Genomic DNA, 14,750 nt, shown 5'->3' on the forward strand with positions numbered 1-14,750 from the left:
GAGAGAGAGAGAGAGAGAGAGAGAGAGAGAGAGAGAGGAGAGAGAGAGAGAGAGAGAGAGAAGGAGAGAGAGAAAGGGAGAGAGAAAGGGAGAAGGGACCATTAGCAAGCCGTGAAACGTCAACGGAACGAGTTCATCAGAACGCACGTGAAACACCGCGTGATTTATGATTAGCTTCTCGCGTTCACAACCCGTGTACGCGAGTCGGCTGCTTTCCAGTTTCAAACAGTTTTCTGTATATTTTTTACTGGCAACGGTTTTTGCGAAATTTGTTTGAGAACAAATAATTCAGTCTAATTGACTTTTACCGGAATACAAGTGACAGAAACCCATGACAGCCACATCGCAGATGGATGGGTGTAGTAAAAGGTTATGTTCACGAGGTCCATGCCAAAAAACTCTCCGAAAGACTTTACAATGCAGCAAATCAGTTGAGAATATTCTAAAAATTAATGTTAGTAATGGTTATGGCACAGGTTATGTCACCTCTACCTGGCCAATACTACGTTCAAGCATCCTGCCAGGAATATTACGACCTGGACTGGCTGGAGGAGAGACAAAGCAGCAGACCAAAAAGTCCCTGTGTACAATCAGATTGATTATTATTATTTGCCGTGAGTCACAGAAACGTCTCTTGAAGAACTGCAGGAGCTACGGCGGGATGGAGACTTACTCAGATCATAGAATTGTAATCGCAAACCTAGAGATACCGAGAGTGTATGGTGTCTTGGGCAGCCAGACGCACAAACGGAGCATAAGCAGACAGCCCAGTGTCAATACACTACGCCTGGCATCAGAGAAAGAAGTACAGCTCGCCTATGCAAAGAAGCTATCAGATGCATTTGCAGAGCCTACTGGGGAGGCAGGAGACGACGTGCAGGAGAACTGGAACGCTATTCAAAAACACATTCACAGTGCAGCAGCAGCAACTGTGGGATACGCCAAGAGAAAAACACACCAAAAATACGATGATGCAGAACTGGAAGCCCTATCGAAGGAGCAGAGGCAGCTGCGCATACAGCTGACATTTGTCACTGACGACAAGAAGAGAGAATCCCTGAAAACCAAACGTAACCGAATTCAACACAAGGTGCGGAAGCTGTGCCTAGACCGTGCCGAGGCAGAACTGGACCTGAAGGCTAAGGAAGTAGAGAAACTGAAGAACGGCGCACAAATGTTCAAGGCAGTTGCCACAATGCGGAGGCGGCCGGCAGTGACCCCGGTAGTGCAGGATCAACACGGCAAACTGGTCGGCAGAGCCCAGGAAGCAGTAGTTATCGTTAAAGAACATTTCCAACGCCAGTTTACAGATGAACATGCTTCAGCCATAGAGCCCTTCATCGGTGAGCCTAGACCACTCGATCGGCCTATCACAACTTCCGAGCTCCGAGATAGCTTCATCATGTACGTGCCTGACAATCAATTTGCCTACCGTACCAACAGCTCGTGTGAGGACTGCCTAGCGCTAGTGGTCGACGAATGGCTCCAAGCCCTTGATAACAACGAGTACTGCGGCATAGTGTTTGCAGATATGAGCAAAGCTTTTGACCGAGTTAAGCATCAAGAGCTCATTGACGAGTTGAAGATGCTTGGCATTGCTGACACTGCACTTGCTTGGTTTGCAAGCTACCTGACCAGACGCGTCCAGCGAGTAAGAGTAGGACAACAGCTAAGTGGGGCCCGCCCTTGCACAAGAGGCGTCCCACAAGGCTCCGTGCTCGGCCCATTGCTATTTTGCATTTACACCCGTGACGCACCACAGTGCTTCCAACATGCATTAAATCAACTCTATGCCGATGATATCACACTCTATATCAGGCACAAGTCCATCCAGATCATCACAACCCAGCTGAGTGCTGACCTTGCCGCTCTGGACCGCTACCTAGATCAGAAGGGATTGGTGTTAAACCCGTCCAAGACTCAGTTTGTCCTGCTCAGGCGACCGAGCACGGAGCTGCCACCTGGCACCGCAGTCAACTGCCGGGGCACTTCCATAGTCCCATCTGCTTACGCTCGGTACTTAGGAATACTGGTTGACGAACATCTGTCTTTCTCAACCCAAGTGGATGCAGTATGTGCAAATGTCAATAGGAAGGTTGGAGCATTTGTCCACGCAAAGCAGAATATCAGCATTTTTGGCAAACGACTTTTCTATTTATCGATCATTCAGTCCACATTTGAGTTTGGCAGCACTGCATATATTCATTGCTTATCACAAGCCCTATATGACAAGCTTCTTACTGCCAGCCGAGTAGCATTAAAGAGAATATTTTCGTTGGATAGAATGACTCCCACCACTCTTCTATACAGTCATACTAACTTGTACGCCCTTGAGAAACGCCTCAACTTCAAAACCTATGTATTTGTTTACCGCTGCCTGAATGGACTTGCTAGTCCTCTTCTGCGAGACCGCTTTACCTTGCGCGCCCATGGTGCTCGCACTGCAGCCACCACCCGTGGCCAAGTCTCTGCTGCTCTTGTTCTGCCCCCCGCTAACACCCGATATGGCTTTAGTGCAATTTCTTATTTGGGCGCTGCCAGGTGGAATACACTTCCACCGGCTTGCCGCATGTCTAGTTCACCAGCTGAATTTCGCTCATCCATCAAATTATACCTAGGGTTCCCTGTAAAAAGGCGCTGACGCCTGTTGGGAATTCCCTAGTAAAAGAAGAATAAATAATAATAAAAAATAATAGCTTCAAGAAACTAGCCCTGTCATACTTGTTCAAGCTGCACTACATTCCAGGGCCTCCCCAGGTAAAGGCCATGCTGCCACCAACCAAGCCCCCTGCCGTAGCTAGCATGTGCACACGGCAAAAACGTCCGACGCACCATGCCTTTCAGCTGAAGTGGACACCCCCTCGCACAGCCCCTGACTACCTCCTGCGATCCTTCCCCTTCTTCGCCATCACACCCTGGAACAACCTGCCTGCGGACCTCCTGCTTCACGAGCCTCATTCAAGACGCCTCCAAACCTTCAAGGTCAACGTATGTAAGGATCTAATCCGAAAGAGATGGCTGTGGTCCACACAGTACCTGTGACGATGATATTGAGACCCATTTAGTATTTACCTCTCTACTAGTACGTGCTTGTTATGATTATTGTTCTCTTTCTTCCTTTTCCCTTCTGGTTTAGTCATTACACGTATTTATATTATTTGGTGCAATACTAGCGCCCCTTTCTCGCACTAAATTATTATTTTTGCTACCTGACCATGCACCCCTCCCCCCCCCCCCTTCTTTTTTCGATGCCAGGTTGCAACGCTAACGCCGAGACCCCTGGTCGGTCGAGTTGCTCCCTGTACATCGGCACGTCGTCCCTACATCCCCTGTGTCTTGTCTTGTGTTTGTCTCCACATGTCTCTTTGTAGGGCTGTGTTCCCAATAAAAAAAAACAAAAAAAACAAAAAAAACTAAACAATGGTAGAGCATGTGGCCCAGATGGCATTGCGGCCGAACTCCTGAAATATGGTGGTGAGAAACTCCTGGAGGCTATGATCCGCCTGTTGAACAGGGTCTTCGAAACCCATCAGCCATTAGACCTCGGCCTAGGCACACTGATTGCTCTTCAAAAACCTAACAAAAAGAAGGGACCACCTGGAAATCTTCGTCCCATAGTGCTTCTAACTGCCCTCAGGAAGGCGGTGTCACTTCTCACCCTGAAACGCATCTCACATAGAGTTAATACCTTTCTCAGTGACAACCAGAGTGGATTCCGGGCAGGACGATCAACGGCAGATGCAGTTTGGTGTCACAAATGGCTTGCAGCAACAGTCCAGAAATATAAGTATGTCATTGAAATTCTCGGTATAGACATGTCAAAAGCATTTGACACCATTCAGCGACACCGACTTCTGGCCGTTTTGGAGACCTTCCTACTTCCGGATGACCTACGTTTGGTAAGGTTGCTCATCGCTAACACGACGCTGAGTGTTCGACTTGGAGGTTTTGAGTCTACCCCTTTCCACACAACAATTGGCACTCCACAGGGAGACTCACTTTCCCCTGTGCTATTTGTAGTCTATCTAGACGCAGCACTGCGCGATGTCCTCGCCACAGCCCCACCTCGCTGTCCTGCAGATAGCACTCTACCAATCGACATCATCTACGCGGACGACACCGATTTTGTCAGTACCTCATCTGCTTGGCTAGCACAGCTTGAACCTCTTGCCGCAACAGTTCTCAGGCAATGGAATCTCCATGTCAACGCAGAGAAGACCGAACACACAAAACTCACCCGGCAGCAGGATCGAGTCTCGGAAGAATGGAGAATGACGAAAAAGTTAGGTTCTCTGATTGGTGACGACGAAGACATCACCAGGCGAAAACAGCTCGCCACAGCGTCCTACAGAGCAATGTACAGTCTTTGGAAGCGGAGAACATTAGTGCGTGAGGAATTGAGACTGAGGCTGTACAACGCATTCGTGATGCCAGTCTTACTGTACAACAGCGGCACCTGGGCACCCACTTCAGTGGCCGAGGCCCAACTGGATTCGTTTCACCGCAGGCAGTTGCGTAGTCTCATCGGTTTTAGGTGGCCACAAACAATAAGCAATGCTGCTCTCTACAAGAGGTGCAAAGCACAACCAATATCTAACTTTGTTCGCCTAGCCAGATGGAGACTCTTTGGCCATATACTGCGCATGCCTGACGGATGTCCTGCTGTGGCGGCTATGATTAACTATTACCAGGTGAAGGAAACAGTGTGGAGGGGACGGCCAAGAACGACTCTGCCTATCGTGCTATCCTGTGACCTGCAGAGAGTGGGGCGGAGGGGACTCAAGACGTTGTCTGATCTCCTCTCCCTCCGGGAGATTGCACAGGGCAGAGGGGAGTGGAAGGACCTTTTCAAGGACGTCTGCAAGTCCAATAGTGGCGTCTACGACTAAAACCAAATAATATTGCTCCGAAATATCACAGTACTGCTTTTCATAACTGCTGCGGTAATAACAATTAACATCTTTTTTAAATACCAACAAAATTCCTCTCTTAACGTAGTGCGTGGATCTGCATCCACCTGCCACCATTTTACTGGATTATTCTCAAAACGGAGTCGACAATGCCCTTTGTCCTGTGTCTGCGTGCTCTGTTCAATCTGAGCAATGCTGTCATGTGCCCCTTAGCAGGTACGTCTTGTATTGTATTTCTATTTCTGTTGTCGTTGCTCTTTTTATTTTTATTTTTCATTTCCCAATTCCCAAGTCCATTCAGCACGTGCGAATTTGTGGGCGGTTTACCATCGCTGACATTGACGCGTATTAAAGTGCATAATAATAATAATAATAATAATGGTTATGCCAAAATCAATGGTTCTACTGGTTGTTTGGTACGTTTCGCCATCAAAATTATTCCAACAAGAATGGATGAAGAATTTGAGAAATTTGAGAAAAATTGCAAAGACAAGAGTCTCGCGATTTACAGTGCTACTCTCCTTATCATGGTTGAAATCGCACGTACTTGACTAAAACCCACTCGTTGCGGTCATGACGAGTAGACCCCTCCGAACTTGTCAAACACAAGTATGTTTCGCGTTGTCACGACGGGACTCTAACCCAGCTCCCCCTTCGCGTTGCCGTTTCAAGGCTTGCTAATGGTCTCTAGAGAGAGGGGGAGAGGGAGAGGGGGGAGAGAGATGGAGAGAGCAATAGAGAGAGCAATTTTTTTCAACGCAACCAAGCCTCTTGTACGGGCAAAATAAACACAATAATTATTACGAGTGCAGCCTCAACAGCACCGGAAGAAAACGAGCAAAATTGGCTGTGAAAACAGTCAAGAGAGCAAAAATGGCTGTGAAAACAGTCTAGTACTACAGTCTAATGTCATAAAATGGCTGTGAATACAGTCTAATGTAAATAATAACAATTGTACTTCCAAATGTACAACTACGATGTACTTAGTACAGTCATGTCAAAAACCGGCCTTGGACACCGAACACAACTGCCTCAGGACCGGATAGCCGCTTCAGCCACCACCCTCACGACAGAGGTGTCCATGGCTGGCAGGGGACGAATCCGCCGTGCGCCCCGCAAACAAGCAATGCTGGATCTCAGCAGGGCAAAAGACAGCCGGCACCGGATCCACGACATGACCTGGCTGTACGGCTCCTTCGTCTTCTCTGAGACTAGAGACGCGACACGCTTGTAAAAGGTGTTGGCGGATTTCCCCATCCCACCACTGGCTGAGAAAACCAATGGCAGGAAGGTGGCATGCTCAATATCCCTGACGCGTTGGCCATAGTGTCGACGTTTATCCTTCTCATGGCGCTGGAACGTGCTGGTGAGTGAGGAGGTCCGATTCGATTGCGCGAAAGTGTTGAAACCCGTACATTTCCTATGTATCCTAAAATATAAAACTAAAGTACTTTAAACTCGTTTGCTTGATGGATATGGATGTAGTGAGCTTCTTCTTGTGATCATAATATCAACAATCTCACTAGCCATTTCACTACAGCCACTGACTCACTGTCTTGTTATCATTCCGATGATTTCTGCCTGCAGCCATTACTACCACATTTGCTTTTGATCCGAGCCACCAAACTTGGAGCTACATCTCCTCATCAAACATTGGTAGGGTTTGTCATGGTGCTGCAGAGTAGTCCATGTTATTCATCCTTTTTCGGCGATATCTTGACAGTGCTAAGTTGAGTTTGCACCAGCTTAGATTATAGGGGTTGTATAGTCGCAGAAAACACCATCAGAAGGTAATTATTGGTGAACAGATTGCTAAAGTCGCATACAGCAGCCATGCTACATACCAACTCAGTATTATAGCGCCTGGATAACGCAACCTACGAGTAGGGTGTCTGCGATGAAAACCGAGGCTGATGAATGAGGGAGATTGGCAACAGCGAAATGCGTCTATTTGGTTGGTACCTCTGCACGGATTACTGGAACGCGAAGGTGCCATGGTGTTATCATTGTATTGTACATTGGGCTTTGTCATCTCGTTCGTTGTATATGTAGGTCCGGCAAGTTGGGGCACGCTTTCTGGCTTCGAGACGTGCGGAACGGGAACGGAGCAGTCTCCCATCAACATCCCAACAGCGAGCACAGAGTACTGTAAATCAACTAATTTTCGCTGTCGATTTAATTTCGCTGATTTCGCCGCTTGGTGCCAACCGGCCAAAGTAAATCGCAGGCTAAAGTTTGTCATAGAGCAAAAGATGCTAGATTGAACCCCAATCGGCCAAAGTTTATTCACGGCCAAATGTTTCATTTCGAGATCGGCCAAAGTTTCTCACCGGCCAAAATTTGTTGATTTACAGTACCAGAGTTACCCTCCGCTGAATGTTCCTGACAGCTCTTCTTCTGCTTACTTTCATTTTGAGAACAATGGAGCAGCGGCAGAGGCAGACCCGGAGGGAACAACGGTAGTGTACTTAACTGGAGGCCCGCTAGGTTCAGAGCGCTACAGGATCCAGAATTTCCACATCCATTTCGGAAACTCAACGTTTGCGGCGTCCGAGCATGCAGTAAATGGTTTAAGAACGGCGGGTGAGGTAAGATGATGCCTACACCAGTTCACGATCATGCTGGGTGATCAGAAACCCTAGTCAAATCAAGTTGGTAATTATCTCTTGGAGTAAAGTTTGCTTTTGATGGCGAATGTTCAGTTGAAAACGCTTTGCGCCTAAACAGAATGATTTTAGGGCCACTCGCTTTTAAAAGTATCTCACGAAATCCTATCTTGTGAATTATTCCCTAAAGCTCCATGTCGTGTTCTTCAAAGCAACCTACCCCAATATCGCGGATGCACTGGCCAGCGGAGACCGTGACGCTCTGGCCGTCATTGGCATGTTGTTCGAAGTAAGTCATATAATAATATTATCGTAATTATCATGAATGGTATGCCCCCTGTTCATGTTTTTTGGTGGAGTTGTCCAAAACCACTTTTACCGGCGAACAAAACACAATTTTCCATGGCGGAGGATTGGAATACAACCCACACAATGCTTTCTTTCCTTCGTCACTTGGAGTTCCGAAGTATTTGTAAATTGTCTAATGCGTACTATCCTCTCCGAGAAGAGTCTTGAAGAAATGTCTGTTGGCTAACAGACGAATAGCTCAGGACAATGAGAGTGGTAATCATGATGTTCCATACTGGTGCGTGATAAATGCTTTTTACCTAGAGAGCCTATCCATCAGCTTTTGTATAATATATGCCACCTGAGCAAAGAAATTTCAAGGCTCTGTTAAAGCGTCGAAAATCAAGCTTCGTGAGAATCCGAGCAGGGTGTTGGTACATAGTCCTTACTCTGTACCATCCCACACAGGGGAAAGTGTGTCCCTAAATATATTCTTATAATTATACTGGTTGCAGAGAAGATCTTTTTTTATTTGCGCATCAGGTTTTACACTTTAGATCTTACATTCAATTTTAACATCGATGGTAAACAGACCGGGGTTCCTTACATTTTCTTTTGTACTTTTGTAACAGGTAGCCGAGTGGTAGGCGCGGTGCAATCAACAAGTTTATTATTATTCTCTCAGGTACACACCTGGGATATAATTATTAGTAAAAGAAGAAGCGGCAAATAAATAATTTTCTCTTCGATGCACACCTAGAGGTTGACTACTTCTTCTTCGAGTTAACTTTGTCGTTGCTATGTAATCTAATATCAAAACAGAAATGCGCAGCCGCTTTTATGCAGCAGACGCCGTACGCTTACATACGGAGATACACTAAATATACATCAGGCAAAGCTCCGTATTAGTTCCGTACTGCTTCCGTATTGGTCGGGCAGGGATACTACACCCTCCCTTCCTACAGATAATCACGCCCTCGTGATTTTCAAAAAATTAGTGAAGAGTTACGAACACAGCGTCAACCGGAAGATGGCAAATTATATCGGAAATGATAACGTTTAGAGTAGAAAATGAACTGATAACAAATCATAACATAGAAGTAAAAGCACACCAGGTTCACACGATTTCTCGGGGTCAAAAGGGAAAGAACGGTCCTCCAAACAGGATGTGAAAGACAGCCAAATTTCTGCACATCGCGGGCTCAAACCGCCAGGAAATTCACAATTTCAAAAAAAATGCACTGCATCGTGGGAACTTACTCCGGTACACACCTGGAGTGTAAAAGGGGATTCTCACACGCTTCTCTCACCAGGTTACTTAGGTAAACCGTGGCTCACCATGATCAGACGCCTACCAAACTAAACTGGATTCACACACTCGCATAAAGGAAGACTGAAGAGAACAGGGAGATTGAAGGAAGACAGGAAAGAAAATGCCATACCTGGAATCAGCGTTAGTAACCACGGCGGCGGCTGGAGCTACGGCGGAGGGCGAGCCAGGTTTTATCTTCATCTTGGTTGAGCCGGTCACTCAGAGCGGCTAGCTCGGCGTCAGGCAAATGACCTCCCTCCTCGTCTTGAATCGTGGTCTTCACATTGTCGATAGCATCGCTTTGCGCGACGTAAAGAGTGATGGTCTAGCCAGGAAGAGTGTTGACGAAAATCTGCATCCCACCACGGAGGCGAAGTACCAAGTGAAGAGTGGGCTCCGGGTTCCGACTGCGTGCCGGCGAAAATCAAACGCTGCTGGTCTTGGGGAATACCCTCCTTGTCTTGGGCAGTAGCCTGCCTGTTGTCGTCCTCATCAGCTTCGCCATCACCACCGGTAGTATACATGTAGGTAGCGGGTCGCTTGGAATCGCCTCGGAGTCTCCACTCCAGTGGATGCCATGCGGAGGGAAGGGTGATCCACGCTAGCACCCTGACTGTGCTGCAAGCTAATTTTTTTTATTTATTTTTTTATTGAAAAACCACAAACCTTCAGACATGTGAATGTGCACATGATATACAGTGTACATACGTATGTATCGAGAAGGCAGCACGGAAACGGCAGTGGTGGTGAGGCCTGGGCAGCTCGTCCGACCGTGGGTCTCGGAGTCAACACTGGGCAGACGCACCGGGGAGGGGGGGGGGGGGGGGTAGCTTAGGAGATAAGGGATGAAGCCAGCATGATCATAGTATGTAATGCATATGCAGAAGTAATAATGATGTTAATCTTAAAAACAATAGTGCGGTGGACCTGCGCAGAGGAAAGGCATCATGGACATGATCTACGTGTATAACATAATAATAATAATATTATAAGTGCATGAGCTAGGGCACATCATACACACACATATGCGCATGTTCAAATAGGAGATCAACCTGATAGGGCGTTCGCCGGCGTTGGGTAATCTTGAAATAAAGATATTGATATTATTGAAGAGATTATTATCTTACGCTCACATAAACACCACATACCAACCATGTGCACCCACCCACACACACACACACGCGCGCGCGCGCACACACACACATGCGCGCGCGCGCACACACACACACACATGCTCGCACGCACACACGCACGCACACGCACACACACACACATACACACACCACACACACACACGCACACACATACACACACCACACACACACCACACATACACACACACACACACACACGTACACACAGACACACACGTGCACATTCACGCAGACACGTAATCATACATAATATTTGTGCACAGACTCACTCTCTCACAGCAACGTCCAGAAAACCACCACGTCGAGTCCCTACAGCCGGTCGGTCGCCCAGTCCCAGTGGCTCGAGCGCAGGAATCGGTGGACGCTGCACTTGAAGGACTGCAACCTCTTCTGGTCGGGCTGATCCAGGAGGTGTTGGCGAGGCAACTGGTTCCAGGTGTCCAGCACTCCTTCAGGGAACGACCGGCGGACGTTGTTGCGAGAATTGGCTGGGATATCAGACTGCAGCTGGTAGCGGTGGCCGGCCGCCATCCGCGCCTGCTGCCTGGTGTTGGCAGGATGTTGGTCGTGGTCTGGTACTGCTTGGGAGGGGGGCAGCATTCGGGTTAGCATCTGTGGGCCTGTCAGGTAGTGGATTTTGTAGAGATAGCAGAGAGCAGCCACTTTGCGCCGGAGTTCGAGGCTTGGCAGATATGCGCCTTCGCCGATCAGATGCAGGGCTCTCCGCTGTACAGCATCGAGTTGGGCCAGCACCGTCTGGGAAGCACCCATCCAGACTAGCATGCCATGCTCTAAGACTGGGCGAACAAAGCCGTTGTAGACGGTGAGACGGCAGCCAGGGTCAAGCACTGCTGAGGCCTTCTTCAGGAAGCCCAGTCGCTGTGTGGCGCGCAGGGCTGACTGTCGAATCTGCTGGCAAAATGTCAGTTGACTGCCGAAGGCTATCCCAAGTAGCTTCAGGCACTGGGTTTTATTATTATTATTATTTGAGGGATTCCCCAAAGGCCGAAGCCCAAATCAAGGGGGTCTCCGAGAATAAATATACGTGTACAATGCGTGTACAATAGGGTGCAATTCTTAAAAGAAAGAAAATATTACGATAAAAAAGATTAATGTGAAGAGGTTAAATAAGAAGTCTGAGTAGAAGCAAGCGAAAAGGGTACTGGTAAAGAAGGGGGGTAATCAGGAAGTGAGAAAACCTCGAGGATGGAATCTATACCTGCGGAAATGGGACTTAACGTGCCGGCTAAATACACCACGGGTTTCAGATATCCTAATCTCGGTAGGCAGGGAGTTCCACGTGGTGATCATGGAATGTAGTAGAGTGGACCGGAAACAGGGACCAGTGTGAGTGGGCAGGAGGTAAAAGTGGGGACGTCGTGCACTCTTGGATAGAACTATGTTGAGATTATTGAGGGTTTCCGGGTATTGGCGGGTGAAATGGTAAAACAGTTTGAGGCAATGTATATGCCGCCGCCACGCAAGACTTTCCCATTCAGCAGCTTCAAACACGTTCTCCATGCCATGAGGAATGGGCACTTTCCGACGGTGTAAATACTGCCTGGCCACGCGTGCTTGCAATCGTTCCAAAGTGTCAATATTTCCTGCGGTCAGTTTGTTAATCCACAGAGGTGAAGCATACTCAATGGAGGGACGGACGTATCCTTTGTAGAGGCGGGCAATGAGAGCAGGGGTCAGATTGGGTGACATGTAGGATAGCAGAACAACGCGACGACGAAAGTTGGAGGTGACACTATTGATGTGGGTCTGGAAAGACAGGCGGGGATCCAGGGTGATTCCTAGATGGCGGTGGGTAGTCGAGGGACATAGGTCTGCAGCATCCACACGCAGTGCTGGGGCAGGAGTCTGGGCGGGGTCAAGTTTGCCGAATACAACACGCACGGATTTAGCGGCATTAAACCTGCCACCAAATGTAGCAGCCCAGTCCATCACTATGTTCACTGCTGACTGGAGCTGTTGAGGTGCTGCTGCTGGCGGTCGGGATAACCCCAGCGCAGTATCATCAGCATAGAGGTATGTTTCCGTCCTGTTGCCATCAGGGATTGATCTCGGGAGGGTATTAATGTACAGGAGAAATAGAATGGGGCCAAGGTGGGAACCTTGAGGAACTCCCGCCGAGATAGGGGCGAGGGGGGAAAGGTCTTCGCCAACTTTGACCTGTAACTTGCGAGCTGCAAGGTAACCTGCAAACCAAGTAGTAGCCGTTGGGTTGCATAGTGGTTGTAGAAGGGCCAGAAGGGTAGAATGCGGGACGCGATCAAATGCCTTGGCAAAATCCAAGAAGACGTTTCAGGAACGATTTCACATTGGAATGTGACCGGAGGGCAGTCCCAGGGCCGACGGTGGTGGCTGACGTGGAGTAGGTATGACTTGGCGGGCTCGAATGTCACTCGCCAGGTCGCACCCCAGGCAGCAAGGGCATTGACGGCGGTCTGGAGATCATCACAGTCAGCTGCGAGGTTGCCGAGATACCGGATACATTTGTAGAGCGTTGTGTCGTCTGCGTACGTGGCAAGGCTGGTCGATTGGGGAAGGTGGTCCTCAGCGTCATTAATGTAGATCAAGAAGAGAGTGGGCCCCAGGATGCTTCCTTGAGGCACACCTGCTCGGATGGCGTGTGTGGCTGATGTTTGTCCACCAACTACGGCCCGGATCTGGCGGCTCTCTAGGTAGCTTTTCAACCATGAGAGCAGGTGGCCAGTCAGCCCAAGGCATCTGGCCTTGTGAACTACACCGCGGTGCGACACTTTGTCAAATGCGCCGGCCACGTCGACAGCAAGGACTCGGGTCACACCCCCAGCATTGGACGTCCGACTCCACTCATGCTGAAGTGAGAGGAGAAGATCAGTCGTGCCCAGGCCGCGTCGGAACCCGAATTGCCGTCCGGAGAGGACCTGATTGCTTTCCAGGAAGTTAGTGATGCTGCGATTGATGATGGCCTCCATCACCCTAGAGAGTATAGAGAGGAGGGAAATCGGACGGTAGTTCTTCGGGGTAGACTTGGAGCCTTTCTTGAAAATAGGGACAACGTTCGCGATCTTCCAGGATGCAGGTTGCACCCCGTCCCGGAAGCACTGGGTGAATAGCTTTGCCAGAGGGCTGGCGAGTGACTGCGCTGACTTCCTGAGCACTTGCGCCGGAATGCCGTCAGGGCCAGTTGCTTTTGAAGCGTCCAGGTTCTTGAGAGCTCGCTGGACTGTGGCAGGGCGGAAGTGTATGGTCTTCAGCCTATTGCCTGTGCGTTGGCGAATAGGGGGCAGAGGTGTGTCTGGCAGGTCATTGGCGCCCAGGCTACATTTCTCCGCGAAGTAGTGACCGAGGCAGTTTGCTTTCTCGATGTTCGTGGCATGCTCTTTGCCAGCAGGGTCGACAAGAATCGGGATGGAGCTATTTCGGGAGGTTCCGATGGACTGCTTGATGGTTGACCACCACTGTTTATCTCGAAGGCTGCCGGTCTGGAGTCGTGCACGGACTATTGCTAGATGGTGATTCTGGGCATCACGTAGGCAATCAGAAGACCGGTGGACAGCGAGAGTATAGTTAGCTTGACATTGGGGCGAGTCTGGTCGTCTCTTGAGGGACTTCCAGGCACTCTGTTTCGCCTTCACGGCCTTGCTGCAAGCTGGCGTCCACCAAGCAGGATCAGAGGGCCGAGTACAGAGAAGTTGGGATGGGATAAACTGGTTCATTCCATCTATGATGGCAGAGGTAATATTGGTGCAGCTGCTGTTTGCATCCTCAGACATGAGGGCATCCCAGTCCACACTCCTAAGGCGGTGGTTTAGTCTGTCCCAGTCAGCGCGGCCATATTGCCAGGCTGTTCTGGCCGTCTTGGGCTCTCGACATAGTTCTGTCTTGAATTCTGCCAAGATGGTGGCGTGGTCAGATCTACCAATTGGGGGCCGAGCCGGACCGTCGGGTTGCCCAGGTCACTCATGATGAGGTCGAGGAGGGCATTTCCACGAGTAGGCTCCGTCACATGCTGCTGGAGGTGATGTAGTGCGCAGAGGTCCTCCAGTTTCTCCCCAGCTGGAGTTGTTCTACTGCTGCCCAGCCAGGCAGTGTTGTGCGCATTGAAATCGCCAGCGATGATGAGGTGCTGTGCATCCACCCGGGCAACGTCAATGGTCTGGTCCAAGTAATCTACCATACTGATATCGTGGCCAGGAAGAGACCCTGGGCGGTAGGCAGCACACAAGACAACTTTGCGGCCAGGTCTTATGCGGATAAAAAGCCATACAACTTCTTGGTCAAGGGTTGGAACAGCTTCCAGTTCTTGAAAAGCTAGGTGGGATTTCACCCACACAGCCACGCCTCCACCCTGTGGTGTTCGGTCTCGTCTTACTGGAGGGGAGTACCCAGGAAGAGTCACTTCGGCTTGCGTCATCTTATCCAGGGTCAGCTTGGTTTCTGTGACTACAGCAATATCTGCATCAGATGCCAGAAGGGTATGTTGAAA

The 14,750-nt window shown here is 49.3% G+C and overlaps 1 protein-coding gene across 1 annotated transcript; it reads left to right on the forward strand.

Moving 5' to 3' along the window:
- The first annotated feature begins 5,059 nt into the window (after positions 1–5,059).
- LOC135817026 (carbonic anhydrase 1-like) lies at positions 5,060–8,451 on the forward strand. Its single transcript, XM_065330126.1, has 5 exons — positions 5,060–5,126; positions 6,963–7,053; positions 7,300–7,498; positions 7,707–7,805; positions 8,437–8,451. The coding sequence occupies exons 1-5, from the start codon at positions 5,060–5,062 to the stop codon at positions 8,449–8,451; spliced, it is 471 nt and encodes a 156-aa protein (XP_065186198.1).
- Positions 8,452–14,750: the final 6,299 nt, after the last annotated feature.

Source organism: Sycon ciliatum, chromosome 5 (assembly GCF_964019385.1).
Source record: "Sycon ciliatum chromosome 5, ocSycCili1.1, whole genome shotgun sequence".
In the NCBI taxonomy this organism is placed as follows: domain Eukaryota; kingdom Metazoa; phylum Porifera; class Calcarea; order Leucosolenida; family Sycettidae; genus Sycon; species Sycon ciliatum.